A 22,038-nucleotide genomic window follows, 5' to 3' on the forward strand; every position below is an offset into this window, starting at 1 on the left:
CAAATGCATACTTGTTCCTGGAATATTTCTTGAAAATGGGACTAGGCGATGAACAGGGTGGAGAAGAAATGGAGCTGAGGATGGGAAGAGCTGTGAGAACCCACCCGGCTGGGCTGGGTGACAGGAGCTGGTCACCACAAAAGTTTTACTGGGGAGACTCTGTGGGCTGTAGGAGGAAAATGGTTTCGTGTGTCTCCAAAAACACAAACCCATAGATCCATCTTTGTTTGTTTCAGAATAATACACCCTCCCCTGTCTTGGGGGGAGCCTATTTATATGGAAATGGCAGTAAGGAGCCAGGCACAGGCAGCTTGCACGTGTCCGAGCTGCTGGCTTGTTATTCACCATGGCTCCGGAGGGAAATTCTTGCCAAGGAGGAGTTTGCAGGGTGGGCTCCCAGTGACAAACTTTTGGGGAAACAAATTGCAAACAGCCTGGAGAAAGGCGTGATGATCTCTGCAAGAGCCTTGACCCAAGGCTGATGCTCGCACGCTGCCCGTGGGGTGTGGGTGCCTGTGACAGTAGGACGCGGGACCTGGGCACGAACTGCAGGGTGTGGAGACCAGGAGAGATGGGGTGTCTCCAGCAGCAGCAGGACGTCGCCCTGTGCATGTCCCCTCCGGTCCCTTCCTGGCCCCGCTGGACCCTGAGCATCCTGATGAAGCCAAACTGCGCTTCGGTTATTTCAAGGCCATTAAAAAATGGATCCACCGGGGAAGCAGAGTGTGCTTTGGGCACAACTCCAAAGCGTTACAGCATTAAAGCCTGCGGGGTGTGGGTGCAGGACGGCTCTCACACGCCCACCCCGGTCCTCAGCAGCACTTGCGGCATCTGGATTCCCCCAAGGTAAATAAGCAGAGGGTGCTGGGGGTGACGTGGCTCAGCCATGGTCCTCCTGCCCCAGGACCCAAATCCCCTGGCAGGACACAACCTGCAGCAGCCGAAGGTTGAGCTGAGGCTTCTTCCGTTGCAAACCAATCAGCAAAACCAATCAAGTACCTTTTTCTGATGCAAAGGCATCACTCTACGGCTGTAGAAGCACATTTTAGGCTGCTTCAAAATGCCGCTTTTATATTTTCCACGTGGTGATCATCTAGCAGATATTTCCCTCAAGTCCCTGGAGCTGAAATCCCGGTGCTAGATGAGATGTCACCATTTGTATTAGGGAAGTCATTGAAACTAGTTCTTTCTCAAATGTTTTAGTTGAAAACACGCTCATACAGCCAGGTACAACAAAAGCAGGTGCTCAGAGGGTCATCATTACCAAATTGTGGTGTTTCTCGTGGCTGTCTCAAACACCGGGTGTGGGAATATTTCTTTTCAGCTGGAAACATCTATGATTAAGTTGCAGCCAATGAGAAAAGTAGCAGAAATTGCATTTCCAGCTCCACAATTCAGCAGATCCATGCGTGAGTACCTCTGATCCGGATCAGCACATGGGTGGGAAATTTCTCCTGAAAACCAAAGCAGCGCGAGACACCAGGTTTTGGGGAACAATTCATCCTGCAGAAAATATAAAGCCGGGGAGGGAAATGAGGTGGGGGGAACCTTCCCAATTGCAAACATCCCCCGAGTCCTCCTGCAGCCTTGGGGCTGCGGAGCCCCACAGCTCTGCTCCTCGGGCCACGGCTCACCACTTCTGCCCTCTCATGTCTGGTCACATCACTCTAAACCAAAAGTTGTAACAGCAAAGTAGTGCTGGACACATTAAAATGCAAGGAAATAATAGCAAGGGTGGGTTTTTTCAGGGTTGAGGGGGAAGACAGGAAGGAGGAGGTGTTTCCAGATATCCCATCCCTTCAGACACCTCACAGGATTCAAATAGTCAGAGTGATCTTGACAGGCTAAAAACCCAATCTGCTGGAAATCATATATCTCAGATAATGTGCTATTGCTGCTGATCGTCCCTGTATTTTAGGGCTGAATAGATACAGTATTAAATTCATCTCAAGTTCTCATTTGCCACCAGTTACTGCTTGTTTGACAAGGTTTGAGTGAAGTTTGAAAGGCTTTTACTGAAAACGGTCGTAGGAGGAGTGAGATTTGATGGGTTTTCTCAAGAGCTGAACAACATCTGCCTGGGGCACCGGGACCGGGCACAGGGGGGGCTGGGGGTGCTCTGCCATGCGTCCCAAGCTGCCACCCAGGACAGAAGCTAAGGATTACATGTAATTAATTGAAATACTGGTAAATATTACCTTTACTGTTACAATTACATTGTCTCCTACTTCCCAGTGCTTTAACCACCGAGCCTTCTAACAATTTTGGGAAGCGATAGTTTTGTTTTACTAAAAGCGAGACTTGTTACTTACAGCCCTGTCCGCCCTTGGCCACAAGCTCTGGTGTCCCTAACCTTGGGAGGGACACCTTAGCTTGTCCTTCATTTGAAAGAAAGGTGAAAAAAGTCAGCTCCATTGGTAACCTCATGCTTGGAGAAACCTTAACCTGGCTGCTGCCTGCTGGTGACCCCCGGGGGGGTGTTCCCAGAGGAATCCCTTTGCAACTCTCCCCGTATGGCCCCTCGGGGCTGGAGGAATGCTCGTGGGGCACAGCCACACAGCCCAGCTGTGTCCCCAAGGCTGAGCAAGGTGCCATGGGGGCATGGGGCACCTAACACATGGCCTCAGGTGCAAGGCTCCCCCCTCGGTCACCCAAAGGGCCTGGTGCTCAGCCCTTTGCGTGGCACCATGCAAGGCCTGATGCTCAGCTCTTGCGCACAGCCCCGTGCAAGGCCCGGTACAGAGTCCCTCATGCACAGCCCTGTGCAAAGCCTGGTGCTCAGCACCTTTACGTAGAGCCGCCTGCAAGGCCCGGTGCTCGGCACCCTGAACACAGACCTGTGCAAGGCCCGGTGGTTCAGCCCTGCTGCTTGGCCCCGTGCAATGCCCAGTACTCGGCCCTTACATACAGCCCTGTGCAAGGCCTAGCGCTCAGCACCTTGAACACAGCCCCGTGCAAGGCCTGGTGCTCAGGTCCTTGTGCACAGCGCCGTGAAAGGCTTCGTGCTCAGGTCCCTGTGCACAGCCCCGTGAAAGGCCTGGCGCTCAGGTCCTTGTGCACAGCGCCGTGAAAGGCCTGGTGCTCAGGTCCTTGTGCACAGCCCCGTGAAAGGCTTGGTGCTCAGGTCCTTGTGCACAGCCCCGTGAAAGGCTTGGTGCTCAGGTCCTTGTGCACAGCCCCGTGAAAGGCTTGGTGCTCAGGTCCTTGTGCACAGCCCCGTGAAAGGCTTGGTGCTCAGGTCCTTGTGCACAGCCCCGTGAAAGGCCTGGCGCTCAGGCCACTCTGCGCGCGCCCGTGCAAGGCCCAGTGCTCAGGCCATTGCACACGGCCCCGTGCCAGGCCTGGTGCTCAGCGCCCCGCACACAGCCCAGCGTTCAGCCCTAGCGCTCAGCCCAATACAACGCCCGGTGCTCGGGCCCTTGTGCACCGCCTCGTGCAAGGCCCCACCTCGTGCCCCTCCTCGTGCACCTCCGCACCACCCCCGCCCCCCGCGCAGGCGCGCGGCGGGCAGTGCACGTGCGCGGCGCCGCGCGGGGGTGTGTGTGTGTGTGTGTGTGTGTGTGTGTGTGTTTCCCGGGCAACCGTTGGCCGTTAACGGCCGCGCGGCGCCGCGCGCCGCCCTCTGAGGCGGCTGAGGAGAGGGGTCGGCCCTCGCCCCCCGCGCGGCGCCCGGGGAAAGGTTGGAGGGAGTTTTGGCTGTTCCCCAGAGTTTGGGAGGCGGGAAGCCCGTGGCGTGAGGACTGTGGGCAGAGGAGGTTGTGGTGGTGCTGATAATCTGTGTAAAGCCAGCTTTATTTATAATAAAACCCTTCTGAAGGAGGTGCTCTGGGTGTTCCCCTGGAGACTGGTTAGGTTTTAGCTGCTCAGGGTTTATTTCTGTTGTTTGAGGGGCTGCTGAGGGGAGTGAGAGTGTAGTGTTGTTAGTTAGCAGCAGGTTATTCTGCTGGGCTGCCCTTTAGAAAATTAAAAAGACTTGCTTCAGAGTTTGGGCAGCAGGTGTGTATTTTCATGACTGGGAAACTAGAGGTTTTAATAACTTGGGGAGTAAAAACACCATTCTGGAACAATGCCAGTACCAGGTGCATCTAAAAACTGTGGAGTTGAGGCACCTGTGGTAGCAGATGCAAGTAGAAAGAGCAGACTCAAGGCACCTGTGGTACCACAACCACATAAAAGCAGCAGACTCAAGGCACCTGTGGTATCAGATCCATCTAAGAACAGCAGAACCAAGGTGCTGGCAGCTACTGAAGCATTGGATGCTCTGGATTTTGTGGGTGTTCAGGCTTTGCCTGGCTTTGCTCAGAAGGAAGGAAAGGTCTTGGCCAGAAGCAGAACAATTTACAGAAGCAGTGAACCTCCAAGAGAACAAATGTTCTGGGAAAACTACCATAGGAGGCAAAAGCAAATCACTCAGGGACACTTCAGCCCCACTTGGGAGCCTTATCAGGAGCTTAGAGATGTTCTCTACATGGACCTGAAGAAACTCAACCTCTATGCTTTGGGACGGCTGGCACAGGTAGGCCTGACTTTCCTGGTTCTGCTTTAAATAGAGAAGCAGGGAGGCTTTTCTTCTAAGTAAATTACAAGCCCCTGTTTCCAGGGAAAGGAATTGTTATTTTTGTTTTAAGTAAATGTTTGAAATGATATTCTGTGCCTTCCTGTGAATAATCACAGTCTAATACAATATTTGATGATGATATAGAGCATTTGTAAATAAAGCGGGACTGCTTTGATGTATATATTGTGATTTGGGAACTCGCTTTTGAACTGCTCTTTAAAGTTCTTAATGAGAGCGATTAAAATGGAGCAGAGGCAATAGCAGGCTAATAAATGAAAACATGAGATAATGAGAATGTACTTAAGGGAAAATACTGATGGAAAAATAACAAGCCTTGGAAATGGAAAGAGAGGAACCATAGTTAGGGCACGAGGGCAAAGGATGGCTTAAAAAGCGTGAACAAAAAATGGTGGCAGTTGAGAGGTGGGTAAAAAGCTCAAAAGTCGGGAATAAGAATAGCATAAAAGTGTTTGTAATACAACTTACATAGGTAGAGATAGCTTCGGAGGTAGTGAATTAATTATTTTATATTTTACTCTGCATCTGTATTTGGGTTTCAGGAAGGTGTAAGGGGATTAGCCAGCTGTGTCTGTGATATTTTGATTGCTTGTCTGGGTGTTATCTCCTGGTCTCCTCTGTGTTGCATATCCACCAACATTGTGGGCCTTGTACTGTCTCAAGTCGCTTTTAAGTCAAGCTTGAATTGTTAAACCACAGGGACAAGAACTCAGTCACTGATGCTTGAGATGAGCTTGCAGTGTTTTGCCATTTGTTTTCTTTTTCTCAGTGCTGTTGGCTCACACAAGGAGATCTGAAGCTCTCAGTTTTCTGTGCTGTTTTGTGCAGAGAGCAATTGTCTTTGTGGAAACAGAGTGAAGTCTCTCCAGCCTACTATCTGTAACATCAGTCTCTGTGACTTTGAGCCTACACTTAGCTATGTGCTTTCTAATGGAGTGCCCAAGGAATAGTCTCTGACAGCTGCAGCAGAAGCAGTGTAGTTATTATTCAGGGTAGGCAGGAAAGATTCTGTCCACCCACTACTTAATTTTCTACTCTGATTGTGTGTGTTGCATTCAGGGCTTAAAGTTTTAGATCAAGTGTACTAGGCTTTAAATGGACAATGGGTGGCATTCACTTTATTTTTACATACTACCTAAAGCAGCATATTGCTGGCTGTCTTCATCCAGAGGCTTGTTTCTATAAATTAGTGAAGGTCCAGCAAGTGTTGACAGTGTTCTTGTTTGAACCCTTAATGTTTAAAGCATCTTTCCTTCTGAGTATTAGAAGTTGCTTTAAAGATTTTTCAACTGCAGATATACTCTTTAAAATTCTGATAATCCTGAAAATGTTAGTTAATTTATGGTGGCTTGTCATTGGCTTGGTATTGAAAATTGATGTTGGAATTTGATCCTTAAGGGTGCTCTGAAACCCAGTTGGAACTCAGCTACTTAACCAAATTAGCACGTTAAAACTATACCGTTTGTACAGCAAATAAACTATATGTAGGTCACTAAATGTGTGCTTGTGGCTTATGCTTTAGATTCATGAAGCTATCAGAGGGGATGTAGTCACACCTATTGTTCCTTTTTGTGGAGAGCATGGCTAAAAGCACTAGATAGTCTTGAAAATCTCGGACTAGCCTTTTTTCTTTTCTTTTTCCTTTTCCAAAAAGGTAATGGTTACTAAGTTGAAAAACTAAAATAAAAATTCCTGGCAGTGAACCTGAGCCTCTGCTTCCCTCCATCCCCACAAACTGGGGAAGGCCCAGGAATTTCATGCTGCTCATGCGCAAACTCTCACTATTTAACCTGCCAGCGTGCTCTGCAAAAATCTATTTGTTTGTTGTTTTTTTCCAGAGATAACAGAAAAGAAATGTATTCCTATTACCTAATTTTAAAAATACCTTGTATTACCTGTATTTTTGCTTTATGTGAGTTATTTACCTTCATTCCCACCCACACCTAGTAGTCCCCATATTTTGAATAACTGAGAAGACGGTAGATACTGTGTATGTCTAATTATAGATGCCATGAGATCATAATATTCCTGGTAGTAAAGTTGTAAGGGACCGTAAAGATCAGATAGTTGCAACCCCTTAGCCTGGGCAGGGTCATCTTCCACTAGACCAGGTTGCGCAAAGCCCCATCAGAAGATCAAAAGAATCCTGGTGAGTTGAATGGGCCATGTATTTTAACCAGGGCAGCTACACCTAGCATCTTCCCAATGGATTTCAGATTCATGCCTTTTCAAAACATGATGGGGAGGAGTCTCCCTTTGGTGCTGCCTGATTCTGTGTTGTGTTAATATTGGTCCATACCCATACTGCGAGTTAGAGCCCTTTGAGCTTCCATTACAAATAATTGGAAGTTACTTCATTTGGTTTGAAGTTTTTTTCCCCTCTCTCACAGGTCAGGTGCACATTGCAGACAGCACTGATTCATTGAAAGTCAAAGACTGTAGCTATCCAGACAGTATTTTTGATTTCCTAAGTGTTCAGAGCAGTGTGTTAAAGGTCTCTCTCTTATTTCTTAATGTAACGGTGCATGCTGATGTTAGTCACCTTTTATCATGTTTATATAGCTTCTTTCCCTTAATTGCTATGACAAATTCATTTGCAAAACCTTGGAGGTGGCTTGTTGACTTTTTACATGAAAGAAAGGTGGCCTTTCTGACCAAGCCCCAAAAAGAATCCAGGTCCATAAAATCTTGAGTATTATTAGTGTCAAAGCCTGCTCTGTACTCATCAAATTCTGATGTGTAATTCTGTGCTTTAGGTAAATAGGTCACTAGATAAGATTGACAACAGTATCAGCAATGAAAGGTTTTAAGCTGGAAACTGGATAAGAATACAGAGCAATTTCTTTCAAGAGAAATTACGCTGATGTTACTTGTTATTGCTGCAGTTAAAGATCTGTCAGGGTTTCCAATTTAAAATCTTGTTTTCCAGAAGGCTAAAAACATGTATTTCAGGGCATAACTTAGAATGCAAAGAACCATTTTCCTGCCAACTGTCTGATGAGAAGGTCAGCCATAATTCCTTATTGCTCTGGGAAGAGCAGGAAAATGTTAGTGGTGGGTTGTCTTTCTAGAATCTCCAGAATGGAGAAACTGGTCAAGCTGGACTATTTGGGTGTGGTGTCATTCCTAATGCTTTCTGAAATGAGTAAACAATATTGATCAACCCCAGTCTTATAGCTGCATCTAAGTACTGTACCTGAGTAATTTAAAAAAAAAAAAAAACACCAAAACTTTATTATAGATTTAGAATAAGCTTCAGAAATACCTTGGAACTTTCTATTTAAAGAATGTTAAACTTCAACAAAATGCTAGTAAGAAAGAGGATAGCACAATATTTCTTTCTGTTAGCTACTCAACTGGCTTTGGAGGTGAAAAGCTACAAAATACTAATACTTTCTAGGCATATTTTTTTTCCATATTAGCTATATGAGGTAGAATATAAGGGTGAGTTATCACTGCAATGGCTGTTATTCAGAAGTGCCAAAGCATTGATAGAGATGCTCAGATTCAAGTATCTCTTGGGGTATTTTGGTAGATTGTTGGTTGATAAAATTGGACCCTTCCACACCTTTCCACTGCTTGTGCGAGGTGGTCTCAAAGTCTTTGTTGGTAAACGTTTGAGTATCTGTTTAACAATTAAAAAATGCATATTGGCAGCACAAAAGTGAGAATTTTGATATGTCCTTTGTTTGCAAGGGTTAATTTCTATTTGATTTAAGGTTTGGGGTTTTTTTTTTCTGCTTGCATTATTTTGTCACTCATCATGTCACAAAGACTGTGAGTTTAGGAATTACAATGTTTATATGGGCTGATGTTTTGGACAGAAGGGAACAAGCAAGAAACAGGAAGGGTACAGAAGAGATCATAGCAGTGAGAGACATGCTTTAAGCTTCTTCGGTGATCCAAATTTATCCTGTTTGTCCTTGTGCATTTATGATGAAAAATTGGGAATGAAGAACTACAAAATTATGCCTACGTTCTTCTTTCTTTTTTTGAAGCTATAACAGCAGTGCATGGCTGTTATGAAAATTGGTGCAAAAACTAAAAGCATCTACAAAAACAGGTTTGTCTTTATCCTACCACTGCAATAGCTATATAGATTGTGTCATGGCTTGAATAATCTTGGTTATCTGTTGCAGATCATGAACAAAATAAATTTCATTTAATATGGGAAACTTCTAATTTTCAAGAAATTCCTTCCTTCCTTTTTTTTTTATTGCTTTTTTGCCCTTTCTTGCTTTCTAAAGTCACAACAGTTTGCAGCTGTCCATAAGCCTACATGCTAGAAATGCTCTAGAAGAGCAGGATAGAAGGGACAGAAGAGAAAGAAATAGGTTGTGCAAGAAAAGTCAGTAGTTGGAAACCTGCCCTTTATCAGTTTACTATGGTTTATCACCTCACTATTGACAAAACATTTATTAAGTATTATGTATTATTAAGATATTAAGTACAGATAGTGGAAAGCACAGAAAGCAGGTGTGAGCACAGTGACACTGTAATTACAATTTCAAAGTTCATAGTGTCACATTGTAAGAAAGATTCTACTGCTTGTTATGGAAATGAAAGGGTACGTTGTTTTAGCCTCTGAGAGACCTGGCTGCATGTGCATTAAGGAATGTCTGAAAGACTCTGTCATCACTGTGTGATGCTTCCATTTGAAAGCCTACCATACAATGGGTATACAGGTATGCCTGACTTAGGTTTCCATGGAGACTTCTTGTATGTAATTAACATAGGTCAATTTTGCAGATAGTTTTTCCTTGGCTAACCTTCTCTAGTTTCTATTCCTTGTTTTTAATAGGTAAAAGGGCGTGAGCTTTTTTTTTTTTTCTTCTTTGATGTTAACCAGATACAATTTGTGACATGGTTTTGGTTGGGTTCCACCCCCCCCCTTCTTTCTGGAGTGAATATACAGGGAAGTAGCTGTTCTGCCTGTGTGTAGAGGGGGGAACTTATATGTGCAAGCTCTCAGTGTGGTAATCATTAGGCAGGACAGAATTCATGCCCATTACCCATCTGAGGTGACATCTTTGCTACACTTATCATGATGAAAGCTGATGTATGTTTCCAGCTTTCACCATGGTCGCTGCTAGCAATGAGCAGGTGATACTCTGGTTGTACACATCTTATGCATAATGTTGATTTTCAGTAAATAGAATGAGTTGCTCAAGTATTTTAACTGTCTTTCCTTCTATAACCTTTAACTATATTAGCAAGCATAACACTACTCTTCCTTTTTAAAAATGGTAACAGATGCATTTCTTGTTGCAACAAACTCGGAGAATGTTTGGAAATGAACGGCCTAATGGCATCTCTCTGTCTCTTATGTGACTTCTCACCTATCTGAGGAGGCATTGACCCACCAGACACTTGCAATGTAATGATAATGTACCGTTATATTGCGGCTTTTATGTACATGTTATTAAATGTTAGTAAGCCTGAATGCATAAGGTTTTGGGGAGTATTAGAAAGTGGTGAATAAGCAGACTGTGGATAGTTTGTCTATGGAATAACAGAAAGGGTATAGCTTTAGGTAACTGAACCTAGTGGTCTGAAGCAGTTTGGTCATGTGGGAGTGGTACTAAAAGGAGCGGAATGAAAGATAAGCAGAAGCCGTGAGGTGATAGACAATGGTGTTGTCATAGATGGAACCGGAACAGAGCAAATGATATAAGAAGGAAAGTTCAATTTTAGACATATTTTATCAACTTTGGATATATGCCTAAATTGCAATAGCAGATAGTTTTCTGCCTCCTTCAACAAATGTTATATCAGATTAAGCTGTTAGACTGTACACTGGCTACTGTTGGTTTTATTAATTAATTTCATTCTCCTCAGTTAGCCTGAGCCATAAATATGTTTCTTTTAACTTGGGTTTAATTTTTAAGAACCCATACTAAAGAGTTGAAAAATGTCAGTCACACCATTTTTGAGGAACTGAAATTCTTATTTGTTCATGTCCGTGGACAAAATAGGTAAATATTACATCATATTGCAATAATGCTAACAAGAGTCTAGCAACACTGCCAAGCAAGTATTTGAGATTTAGTAGACATAGTGAAACTGTTGTTGAGGCAGAATTTCTGAATTTCATTTGTTTTTCTTGTTGTCTGTGGTTTTTTTTTCTGCCACTGTAGTTGCATGTCTGTTAGAAATTCTTGGCTATTTTAGAAGAGAAACAGTCCTTCAGAGCTGAAGTGGTTTTATTACTGTTAACCATAACACTTAATTACTCATGTACTGAGAATTTTGTTGAAATGTTTTTCTTCTTGGCCTTGTGAGACTGGCAATCTTGTTGTACCTTTGGAGAAAGAGACATAGAAAAGTTAATTATCTTAGCTAATTGCATATGGAAAGTGTAAACCTGGTATTATAGTGAAGAAGTTTCTGATCCTGAGCTCTTGGTTTTTCCTGCAAGGGTTCTTGCTTTGTCTTTTAGAGTATGAAATAAAAATGGTGATATAGATGAGACTAGAGATAGGGCCTGTGCTTACGGAACTAAGACTGGACTTTTCTTACTTGGTTGAGTGGTAGTTTTACTTTCTAACATGAATATTAAATGTTAGGTGGTACTCCTGACCTGAGCCTAACTACGTGGAAATGTTATGTTCTATAAAAAATAAAGGCTTTATGATCACTAAATTAGTTTGACATATCTATGGAACAGCAGCTAACCGGTATGGTCCACACAATCTCCATGCTATTAAGTTCAAAACAGTCTAATCAATTTCAAAAGTTCAGTTTCTGTTCCTAAAGGCTGCTTCCATAATGAATTAAGGGAAGCATATCAAATGTAATAATGCATTGTTATTAAGGTTTTCGTAAACTTGCCAAATGTCAGGCTGCTGGTACAGTCATGGTGCATTACACTTCTGTGATTACGGCTCCAGTTGTCGTTTTAGCGAATTGCATTGCTCACCTAGGTTTGGGAATTGATCTGCAATATCATGCCTGGGGCAGCAGAGAAGTGCATTACAAAGGTTACACTTTACAGTGAATATTCAAAACATTAGATTTTTAACAGGTTTAATGTCTGCTTCTCTTAAATAGTGCATACCAATACTGTGTAGGCTACGTAATGAAAGAGATGGACTATTCCTTGTATTTGAAGAACCTGGTGCTCCCCTGGCTGCAGTGTGGCAGTTAAAAATTGCTTCAATAAATGAAAACATTTTGTCAAATGGCTATTTTTGGGAGAGAATGGGAAAAAGCATTTTGATATTTGACTAGAATTGCTAGTTAATAAATGGTTGTTACTGTTTATGGGTACAGTCAGTTTAGAACTTGCACTGGACAGTAAAGTTAACACTTCATAATTCGTGGATGAGTTTCTGGTTCCTATTCCTTTGTGTCACTCTGGTAGCACAAAGGAACGTTAATGCTGATCTTACCAGACACTCATGGATTTTTCTACTGTCGTGTTCAGTAGGGTTATGTCAGGAATGAATGTATGTGTACCAGAAATGTAAGAACATATTTCAGATGGGAAAGCTGTGTTCTTTTGTGTATGTGGAACTTAGGAACCTCTCCTTGAATGTGATCACTAGTAGGAAGTGGTAGGTATGTAGTCAGGGGCTGGTGAACATGAACAATGTGGAGATTTTTATATTCAAGAGAGGAAAAAATTAATCAGAACTGATGTAGAAATGCAGGACTAGATTTGTAGATAGGTTGGGTTGTGTTTCTAGGAAGGATAATATATTTATAGATCAGTTTCACCCCAAATGATGCCAAAAGCACTTTGCAGACTGAATGTAGAGGTCCTATCAGCCATCCCTGATTAACTGTGGTCAGCAGAGCAGAGCAATACTACCAGAGAACTCAGCATAGAAAATGATGAAGAATAATATATCCAATTGAAAAAGGAGAGGTGAACTTAAGTGAGCAGACAGCAGTTTAAGGAAGCGGAAGTTTAGCCATGACACCTTGCTAATTCCCCCGAATCATTGCATGGCATGCATCATCCTTCTCATGTAGAAAAATAACAGTTTCAGGGTAAGTTGATCTGAATGCAAGAATTTTGAAAACTGTTCTTAAATTGGAGTATTTCCCTGTGCAGGGAAAGTGAAGGAAGGCATTCAGCAGTGAGGGGGAAAAGCATAGTAATTAAAGCTTGTTTGGCTTGCAGAGGAAAAACCATTTGTGTAAAATCAGATTGGTGGTATTTTGCTTTCCTTGAGACTATACAATGATGTCTCTTAAATTGCAAGCAGTGGAAGGCAGCATTTTCCATGTCTAGAGTACCTTCTCATTATTCATGAAATGCCTATAGAAAAAGTGTTGAATGCACAACAGCAATGGGGGGGAGGACTGTAAGCAGGGAGAGAAGGACGTAATGGAATGTCACTGCATTCCTTGTAGTATAATATGACCTTTCCATTAAATTAACATTATGCTATTTGCACAGAAGGAGAGCTAAGATAGAGAGTATTTTTAGGGGAAGATAGTCAAGTTAATTAGGCAGCTCTATAACTGTCGGTCTTTACATTAAGAGCACTAAAGCAGGGTATGGGGAATGGAGGTAGTAGCTATAATGTTACTTTGGTTTCTGTTGATTTGGAAAAAGGAGTTACTTTATGATATTTGTGAAAACGAGGCTGTGATATTGTTTGAGGTATTGTAGCCTGGAACCTTTTTTTCCAGTGTATTAAGAGGGAGGTTTTAACTTAATTCCTCAATGACTTACTGCTAAAAGGTTTATGTGTCCTCTCTGCTAGTCTAAGCAGGTACAAAAGACAGATTCCACAGTCCTTATTGGTGTGGGTGGAATACTTGGATATTTCATCTGCTTGTCTTATCAACCTCAGTGGAGTGATCATGGAGTAAGGCACAGTTCTTCAAGTGAAACATGGCTAGATTTTGGTCCGCAGGCATTTTACTTCATACGCACCTAAACAATTTCATTTAAGGGTCAAAAGAGGCTTCATAAAGCTGTTGTGAAGTAGCTGAATTTGTAATTGCTCATTCATACATTGCATCTGTTACAAATCTTTCCTGTTTAAGAATGACTTTGACTTTTTTAAGTTTCCTTACTTGTAAAAGATAAATTCTAGCTGTATCACATCGGGCTCCAGATAACAATCCATATGCTGAAATAAAGAGACCGCAAAGCTGTTAGGGTTATTTGTAATATTTTCTCTGCTGCAATTGAAGTTAGGTTGCAGTAAATTACAGAACCCACTGAAGCCTCTGGCCAATCCTAGTCACTGTGAGTGCACTCTACTGTGTCTTTGGCCTTGAGCTAATGCCTGTGGCACTTCTGGGAGGGTGAAATCATGTCATTCCTCGTCTGTTAGAGCAGTCCTTGGACTACAGTGCTTCAGTCTGAAATGTATTTACTTCACTAGTTTTGGCCTTAGTGCTTCGTTTCTCTCCTGCAGGTACAACCAATGGTTACTGGTGGTCAGATAGCCTCATTTGTCTTCCAACTGAGGATCCCGATCTGGCCAGGATTCTTAGGTGGCATCATTAGGTCCCACTGTGTGTCAATGTTTCCCTTTCAGTGCTTCAAGAACCCTGTGTCTCTGGTGATTCCTCCCTCTCCCCTCAAAGTTGTTCTTTAACTGCTTGTACTCCTTGAATCTGTTAGCTCCCCGTTCAGATAGAGGAAGACTTAGAGCTTTATTAGATAACAAATGATCCTCGTAGTCAGCTGTGTCCCCTGCTGTTTGGGGAGCTATTTAAGAATGTATGAATTTATCTCGTAACTATAGCCTAAAAATAAAGGACAAACGCTGTCTTTTCCACTGATGACATAATGGCAGAAACTCAAACCTGTTATGTCTGACAGTTTTAGAATAAGACTTACACACATGGTTGAATTCCCCTACAACTAGACTGATACTTTGTGTATTTATGGTGCTGTGTGACTCCAGGTGCTACTGGTCATCTTGATCTGAGTTCTGCTAACTGGCTGTGTTGGATATGACAGAGAAGCTGTGACAGAGTGCTGCCATTAAAAAATATTATTTTGTGGAGCCTACATGCAAAACATTCCTCACTAAAAATCACACATGAGAGCCCAGCAGCAATGTTTCGCTCCAGTCACCCAACCTACTGCCAGACACATACGTGAATACAGGGGAATAGGAAATAGTAAAGGTCTGGAAGTCTAGTCATTAGTAACTCTTAGGACTAGTGTGTTCTTGCAGGTGTAATAATATTGGTAAGTTTGTTGGCTGGTGAAGAATGGTGTGGCTGTCATTGTCACACACCACCACTGTGAACAACCTTAAGCCACAACATAGTGGCAGTTTGCTACTGACAAAGATTTTTGTCCAGAATGGACTGAAACAGATGAACTGTGATTCATCTGCAGTGTCATGACAGCATAGCAGTAGGACTGAATTTAAAGAGAGTTTATATTCCCCTTCCTAAATGTTTTCTAAAGCTGGTATTAATGCTTTAATTAGGGTTGATCAGTTATGCCAGAGCTAGTATTTATGACTTTCACACAGTGCATTTATCATGTTGACAAAGTAATTGAAAATCTATAACAATTGTCTTGTAATTAAAACCCAAACATATTCTAGTCCAACTCCATTGTGATGGTTTTAAAAACTTGAAACTGATCTCCCTCTAGTTCCGAACCTGTTTTCCAAAGTGGGCAGATTGTACAACTGAACAGATCCTTTATTTGAACAAAGGAGGTATCTTCTCTAAGGAAGCTTCTCAAATACATAGGATCAACACAGTACTAGGTTGGAGCATATGGTTCAAATATTTTGTCCTTTATGCTGCTTTACCTTGTTAATACTTTATATCTTAGGGTTATGTATTTATGCATTCAAGAAACTGAGAGCCTTTGTACTGTAACAGAAAGACATTTAACTTTTCTGTTAACAACTGCAGCAGGTGATAGGTTATCTACAGGTATCTACTACACACTACTTAAATTTTTTATTTGTTTTATTAGGTTAGCCTGAAACGTTACAAATTAATTCCTGGAGTCAGTGTCAGCTAAACTGACAGTGGATCAAAGCTGTGAGACAAATTGCTCATTACAGTTCAGGGAGTTGAATCCTCTGTGAAGACAGCTGTGCTGTCGCTGGAGGGTTCTCGGGCACTTCACCCGCAAGCTCTGCCTCGACAAATGCTGCCATTGTTGGTGAATCTCATAGATGGATTTCTGTAAAATAAGCTCATTTTAAACTCCCATCAGAGGCATTGCTGTATCTTGGAATTGTTTGGTTGGGTTTGTTTCTTGTCACCCTGTTTAGAGCTTGTGTCACTATGCAACAGCCTGAACTATAAACAATGATGTTAATCCATGAAAAATGAGAAATTAAATCTTGGCAGGATCCTAGTGATCCCTATTCAGGTTCATCAGATGAAAGCTTTATTTATTTTTTTTCTCTGGCTTCTTCTAGAAGCTCAGCAGCATGGAATTTATTCAACTCTGCTGTCTGGCAGTCAGAAATCACACTTGCTGACAGTGACCTCACTTCATCTTTTGGTGAAAGCAGATAAAAACAGATTACAAAAAAAAACAACAAACCTTTTCCAAATGGTCACTTTGCCATTTCCATTAGCTCATCAGAAATGTTTGCATCCTTCCCTTTTAAGAAAGCTGCTTTTGGTAAAATATTGTATATGTAATTTTTTTCCCTTTGGGTATTTCACTTTCAGCTGTACTCCTAAATTAATGTTAGCTTATATTATCTATGTGAGATCTGAATTGGTGCACAGCAATAATTGGTAAGTCAGAGCAAGTTAGCTGTGTAAGATTGAGGCTTTGGAGTAAGGCTTTCCAGCATCTATTGGTTGTAACAGCAAATTGTATGAATGTAAGTCTTTGTGCTTTTTTGCTCTGAGGTCAGTTGGAAGACACTATTGCTTGAAAACAGTGATTTAATGGCAGTATGACATACAGCCTTAAAACTAATGGAATACAAAATAAGATATCAAAACAAAGACAAAGCTTAAGGAGAATGGGCCACAGATGTAATGCGGTCTGTGTGTGCAGCTGGCACAGCTATCACAAAATGCTTCTCAAAATAGCTGTCCTTCGGAAAGTCGAGTTCTGGCGGTTTAGCTGCGGCTTATTCCCTTATTTATGTGTTGGATGTTAGCAGTTTGGAATGAAGTTCTTTTACAAGAAGGGTAGAGTAGTTCCTAAATATTAGTACTTTTCTTTTTAAGTAACAGATAAAATTATATAAGGCTTTATTTGCAGATAACCTAGTCAAATCTATGCCAGAATGCTCGCAAACTTAATTTATGATCCAGCCTGCACTAGGTATGAATAAGGGGGATGTGTGTGTGTGCGCATGCATGCTTGAATTTTAGTATAAATTACAAACAGATAATAAAGAGAGGGCATTTTAGGTCAGTATGTTACACCTAAAACCCATGCAGAGCCCTATGCTAGTATCTTGGTGTAGATAAAAAGCATGTTTTGGACTTTGTATCAGGATTAAAGGATACTCTGTGATCTTGCATAAAACATAGCCACTAAGATCCTTTTCTTGACGTGTTCATCTGTCTCATGTTTATCATGGATGAAGTTGGTGCCAGCCAGTCTGTGGATGCATATTCATTCTGCTGTTGTGGTATGGACTATATTCATTCCTGTCAAAATATGGATTCAGTTAGGGTCTTTATTCCAGCAGAGAATTTGACCCTTTGACAAAAATATGCTTGAGTGAAATTAAACAGTGGTTCAGAATTTGGTTATTTTTTTGTTTGTAAACTTTGTCTTTTCAGTTTACCTGGGGAGAATGTGCATTTATGTAGCAACCATTGTATGTTCTTTGTTTATTCTATATTAAGAAATATTTAAGCATTTTAATAATCCTGGCCTTCAACTTGCATCAAAAAATGTTGGTTTTTTGCACGTTTGTTTTAGGAAAGCAACAGGAGTGGCTGCCTGGAAGAATAACAATGGAACTGTCAGTCCCATATTGTGACTTGCATGTGGTGAAAAGATGACTTTTTTAGGGCTGGCAGATGCACTCAGTTCATTTTACAGGTCATTAAATTTCTCATTATACAAACTCAATCATCTGAGTTTTTAAAATACGATTTAGAATATCAAAAATGTGGCAGTGTGCAAGATAAATGTAGAAGTTTAAGTTTTGAATAAAAAAAAGCATAAATTGAAAAAAAGATGGATAAATTCCATAGTGATCCTACTGTATTATTATCATTGTCTAGCTACTCCATATAGGAGGTTACATTCTGACTTTAGGTATATCACTGCATGCTGAGTAACACTAAACAAAAATTTTGTATTTGCCAATCCGCTTAGAGATTCTGATTAACTAGTCTGCAGTCTTAGAGGAGAGAATCTGTATCAGTAGTTTGTGCATTGGGACATTATCTATCTTGATGTGGCTAGAAAACAGCATTCCTTTAAAAACGCTTTAAAGTGCTGTGATGATGAAAGAGAATTACTATTACTAAACTTCTCTAACATTCCTTTACAGGATTTTGTTATTCCTAGTCACTGAGTCTTAGCTGTCTTTCAGGGGGAAAAAAAACCAAAACAAAACAAACTTCATCCCTTCCTCCACCCTCCCTGAACTGGATGTAATGTTTGTTTGCCAAAAGCTCAGGATCTACAGATATCAGCTGTGATATCAGCTACCACTTTAGAAAAAAGAAGTGGTGGCTTTTGATAACTATTTGGCCTGAGTAGTAACTTAGATTTCTTACTTGGAAAGCAATCTGTTACAGCTCTCCTCCACACAAGTTTTCTTAGGAAAGCTATAGATGGGAGGAAGTTTAATCGGCTGAGCTTTCTGTTAATGTTGGCTTTCTATTATTTTCTTCCACAGAAACATGAGTCACTGTGATCCCAGAATAACATTTAGTGTGCCACTGGTGAGCTGGGGAGATACAAGTGAAACAATTGCTCTAGCAAGCTCAGGCTTAATCTTTCCCTGTACGTTTGACATTTTCTTCTCCAGCCACAGTATTCTGTCCAGCCTTTCCAACACCTTCAGGCTGCTGTTACAAGAGGTTTAGCTATTACTTAGCAAAAAACAGAGCTATGAAACTGTCCTGGTTCCGGTGGGGATAGGGTTAACTTTTCCTGGTATTCCATGCCATGTGAGCCACGCCCACCCTGAGCTGCCGGGGGAGGGGGCAGGAAGTTGCTGCTTAAAAGCGGGCTGGGGCGTCCCGGGTCCGGCCGGTCGGCGAGCGGCGGGGAGCGGCGGTCCCGTAATCGCGTTTGTATATTCCCCTGTCCGTGTTGTTGTTGTTTGCCTGTTCCCTTTGCTGTTCTGTTAAACTGCCTTTGTCCCAACCCAAGAGTCTTGCCTTTTCTTACGATCCTTCCTGTGTTAGGAAGGCACGTGCGAGCGGCACGTGGTTCTTTGTTGCCATCTGAGGCTAAACCACGACAGAAACAGAACACATTAGCTTAAGCATTTATCCAAAGACATTGCTATTTTGTTAGAATGTGTCATAGTCCCACAGCTAATTCTAGGCTATCCATATGGATTGTCCAGAAATCAGACTCTTGATACATCCCTAAGGCTTCTCAAACTTTTAAAGAAAGTAAATACAATCTTTCACACTGATTAAGACTATGTTAGACTTCATAGCTTCTTATCAAACTAGGTATGTGACCAAATAAATAGTATACTACAACAGGGCTTTGGTAGGTATGTGTGTTCATCTGACTGAATGCTTCTTAGCTTAGTTCTCCAATTATAGACTGTTTGATTTACTCAAAAGTCCAAGATGGATCTTTTCTGCATAATCCTGAATAAGACACCCTCAGCCTTCAGCACAGGAAAAAAGTTCAAGACCTTTTAAAGTTTTACTGTGAAAGTGGTTCAGTAATGTCCATTCTTTTTATTACGCTAAGGCCAAAGTAAAGCCTAGGATAGAGATGAAGATTATTGGCTTATTTTTGTGTCCTGCGAGTATAAAAATACAAGCAAAAACCACCATGGCTATTCCAGTTATTCACAGCTATTCTCTAGAGAAGAATCATGGTAAAACACATTTTGGCATATTCCTTGCAAGTAAATAAAGTAAATAGGGTCATGCAATCTGAAATGACAATCAATTATAGTGTTTTAGAGTTCTGGTTGTCATAGTTCTAGCTCTTTGGTTGCCCACACACAAGCACGTAAACTTACTCTACTGTCATCTGAGAGTAACCAATTTTAATTGTGGAAATGACTATGTTTTCTACTACTCTTACTTTGGTACTTTGTAGCAAAATAAATGTTTGTCTGGTAAATTTTGAAGTTTTGCAGATGCAGTCTGTGAGCAACCAGTGTCATAGAGCTCTGGAAGCTAAAGCATTTAAATAAACATGGTTTTCCATGGCATTGCTGTTCCCAGCTTCCATTGGTCCTGCCCATCCTCTTTAAGATGATGTTTCTGAAAGTCACCGTGTCCGTATTTGCAGGTGTGAACCACTTCTGGGTCTGGCTGCCCAGAGATCAGAGTTTAGTTCACTGTGAGGCTTCTAACAAATCGTTATTCGCATTAGAAGGGTTTCAGACTTTGGCTAGCTTCATCTTTGTCGGAAAAATAAGCATACTTCATCAGGCTGAAACATTCTAGAAATAAGTGCTAGGCAGGCACAAAGTGAGCTCACATAATGAGGAACTTAACATCCAGTAATTTGACTCTAAGTACCAGGAAAAATCTCTAAGCCCTTTCTCCTTCCTTTTTTTTTTTTTAAATTCAAATACAGGTGGATACAATGAATTCTAATAAACCTTACTAACATACGCTCTCTGGTGTTCTGAGACATCAGTAAAGCAAAATCACCCACATAAAGCTGATAACTTTGAATTCAGCTTTCTTGCATGAAAGAGGTTTCTAAAAGAAGTTTTGAAAGTAACTGTCTCAGAACTTGAGACAGAAGTTCTTGAGACTGATGCACTGTGCATTCTGTTTACAAGGGCAAAGTTGGTCTTGCTTATGCATCCACAGTTCCTTCCAGAGGTGAATTTATCCATAATTAGTTGTTCCTTCTACCAATAGTTTTCCTGTCCCTATGCCAACTAAAAAGACTTTTCTTTCCAAGTTCTGAGATCTAGTTTGTTTGAAATAATGTCCTTTAGAAAGCACAGCCAGCTCTTTCTTTCTTGTGAGTCTGGCATACTTGACCAGCTGTTGTTTGAGAAAATTGTGCCAGGAAGCCTGTCATACTGTATTTTTTTTAATGTGTTTTTCTTTGTTGTTGTGCTTTAAAATGATTTTAGATCTTACAAAAAATGCTCGCTTAACAGTCTTTGCAGAATGAGATTTTCTATTTATCGACAAAACCAGCAGGAGTGGTGCATGTTTGCCCCCAGGACCTCTCAGAGAATGCGTTTCGGTGGGAATGGATGCGGTGATGATTATGGTTTTGGCCCCAAATCCGTTTATTCGCTATGTGGGTTACAGCAACTTGCAACAAAAAAGACTCCAAAGCCAGTTTCTTTTACCTCAGGCTATATAGCATATCTCACTGCATTGTCTGCATTATGTTGTCACTTGAAATTTTTTTCCATTGTAGGTCTGACAGTGAAATAGGAAGTAGCTCATCTTCCTGAGTTGTGTTTTGTTTTGGTTTTTTTTTCGGGGCCAATGATGGTGCTTTTAGTAGAAGTCAGATCTGTTCCATTGAAAAAGTAAATAACTTTTTAGGTGTGCCTGCACGTTAATCAGGCCTATTCAAAAACTGTAAGACACACATTCCTGGGAGGAAAAATTGTGTTGTAATATTGAATTTTCAATAACTTTGAAATTCTAGCTAATGTGACTGTGGTTTTAGAGAACAGAGGCAGTCCATTCGCCATCCTGCCTTTTCTGTCTATTGTGTAGAGGTTATACATAATCGGTGTTGGTGAGACTGAAATGACATACTACCCCGTGTGAAGGATTTAGTCTGTGCGTGAGTTTAAGGTATAAGCTGGGCAGGAGAGGAGAAAGGAATTAGTTACTGCAAGGGAAAGGGTGTATCTCAAAGACAGTTTACTATTTAAAAATCAGTGAGATATCGCCATCTTCCTAAACTGCCTAATTTCTTTACCTTTTTCATTATTTGTTTTTAAGGCCTCTATTTTTGCTAATTCTAATTGTACTTCCGTGAAGCATTTATTTAAGCTATTCGGCGAGCACAGGGTAGTGATTATTATGCAGTAGTGTACTTTGTCTCAGGCTCCTGAGCCAGTTCAGCACTTTGCAATTCTTTGCCATTTCCAGCTGAAGTAACTCCTGACGTAAGGACCTGTGAGAAAGAAGCAGAGGAACATCTCAGAAAAATCAGTGCTTAGCTACAGGCCACCTTGATGCTGCTTCCTTGGTGCTGTGAAATTTAGTTTCTACTAAACAATAGACTTTCATCTGAAGCTAAACCAGCTCTGCTGCGGAACAGGGTAAAGCAGATGTTCACTGTCAGGGACCTTGGGAAGAGTTCGGTAACGGGTCAGTTGAGCCAGTCATCTCAGCATATTTGCTATGAATCTAGATACAGAATTCTGGAGATGGAAAGTGGACGCTCTGCT

At 41.6% G+C, this 22,038-nt stretch overlaps 1 protein-coding gene across 1 annotated transcript in view; it reads left to right on the plus strand.

The window, feature by feature from the left end:
* Positions 1 to 3,614: 3,614 nt before the first annotated feature.
* CCDC60 (coiled-coil domain containing 60) overlaps positions 3,615 to 22,038 on the plus strand; it is a 57,664-nt gene continuing 39,240 nt past the window's right edge. The window contains exon 1 of the mRNA XM_074606169.1: positions 3,615 to 4,516. Coding sequence (XP_074462270.1) covers positions 4,067 to 4,516 — 450 coding nt within the window. The 5' untranslated portion in view covers positions 3,615 to 4,066. The remainder of the gene's footprint in view (positions 4,517 to 22,038) is intronic.

The sequence above is a fragment of the Larus michahellis genome, chromosome 13 (genome assembly GCF_964199755.1).
Source record: "Larus michahellis chromosome 13, bLarMic1.1, whole genome shotgun sequence".
Taxonomy (NCBI): domain Eukaryota; kingdom Metazoa; phylum Chordata; class Aves; order Charadriiformes; family Laridae; genus Larus; species Larus michahellis.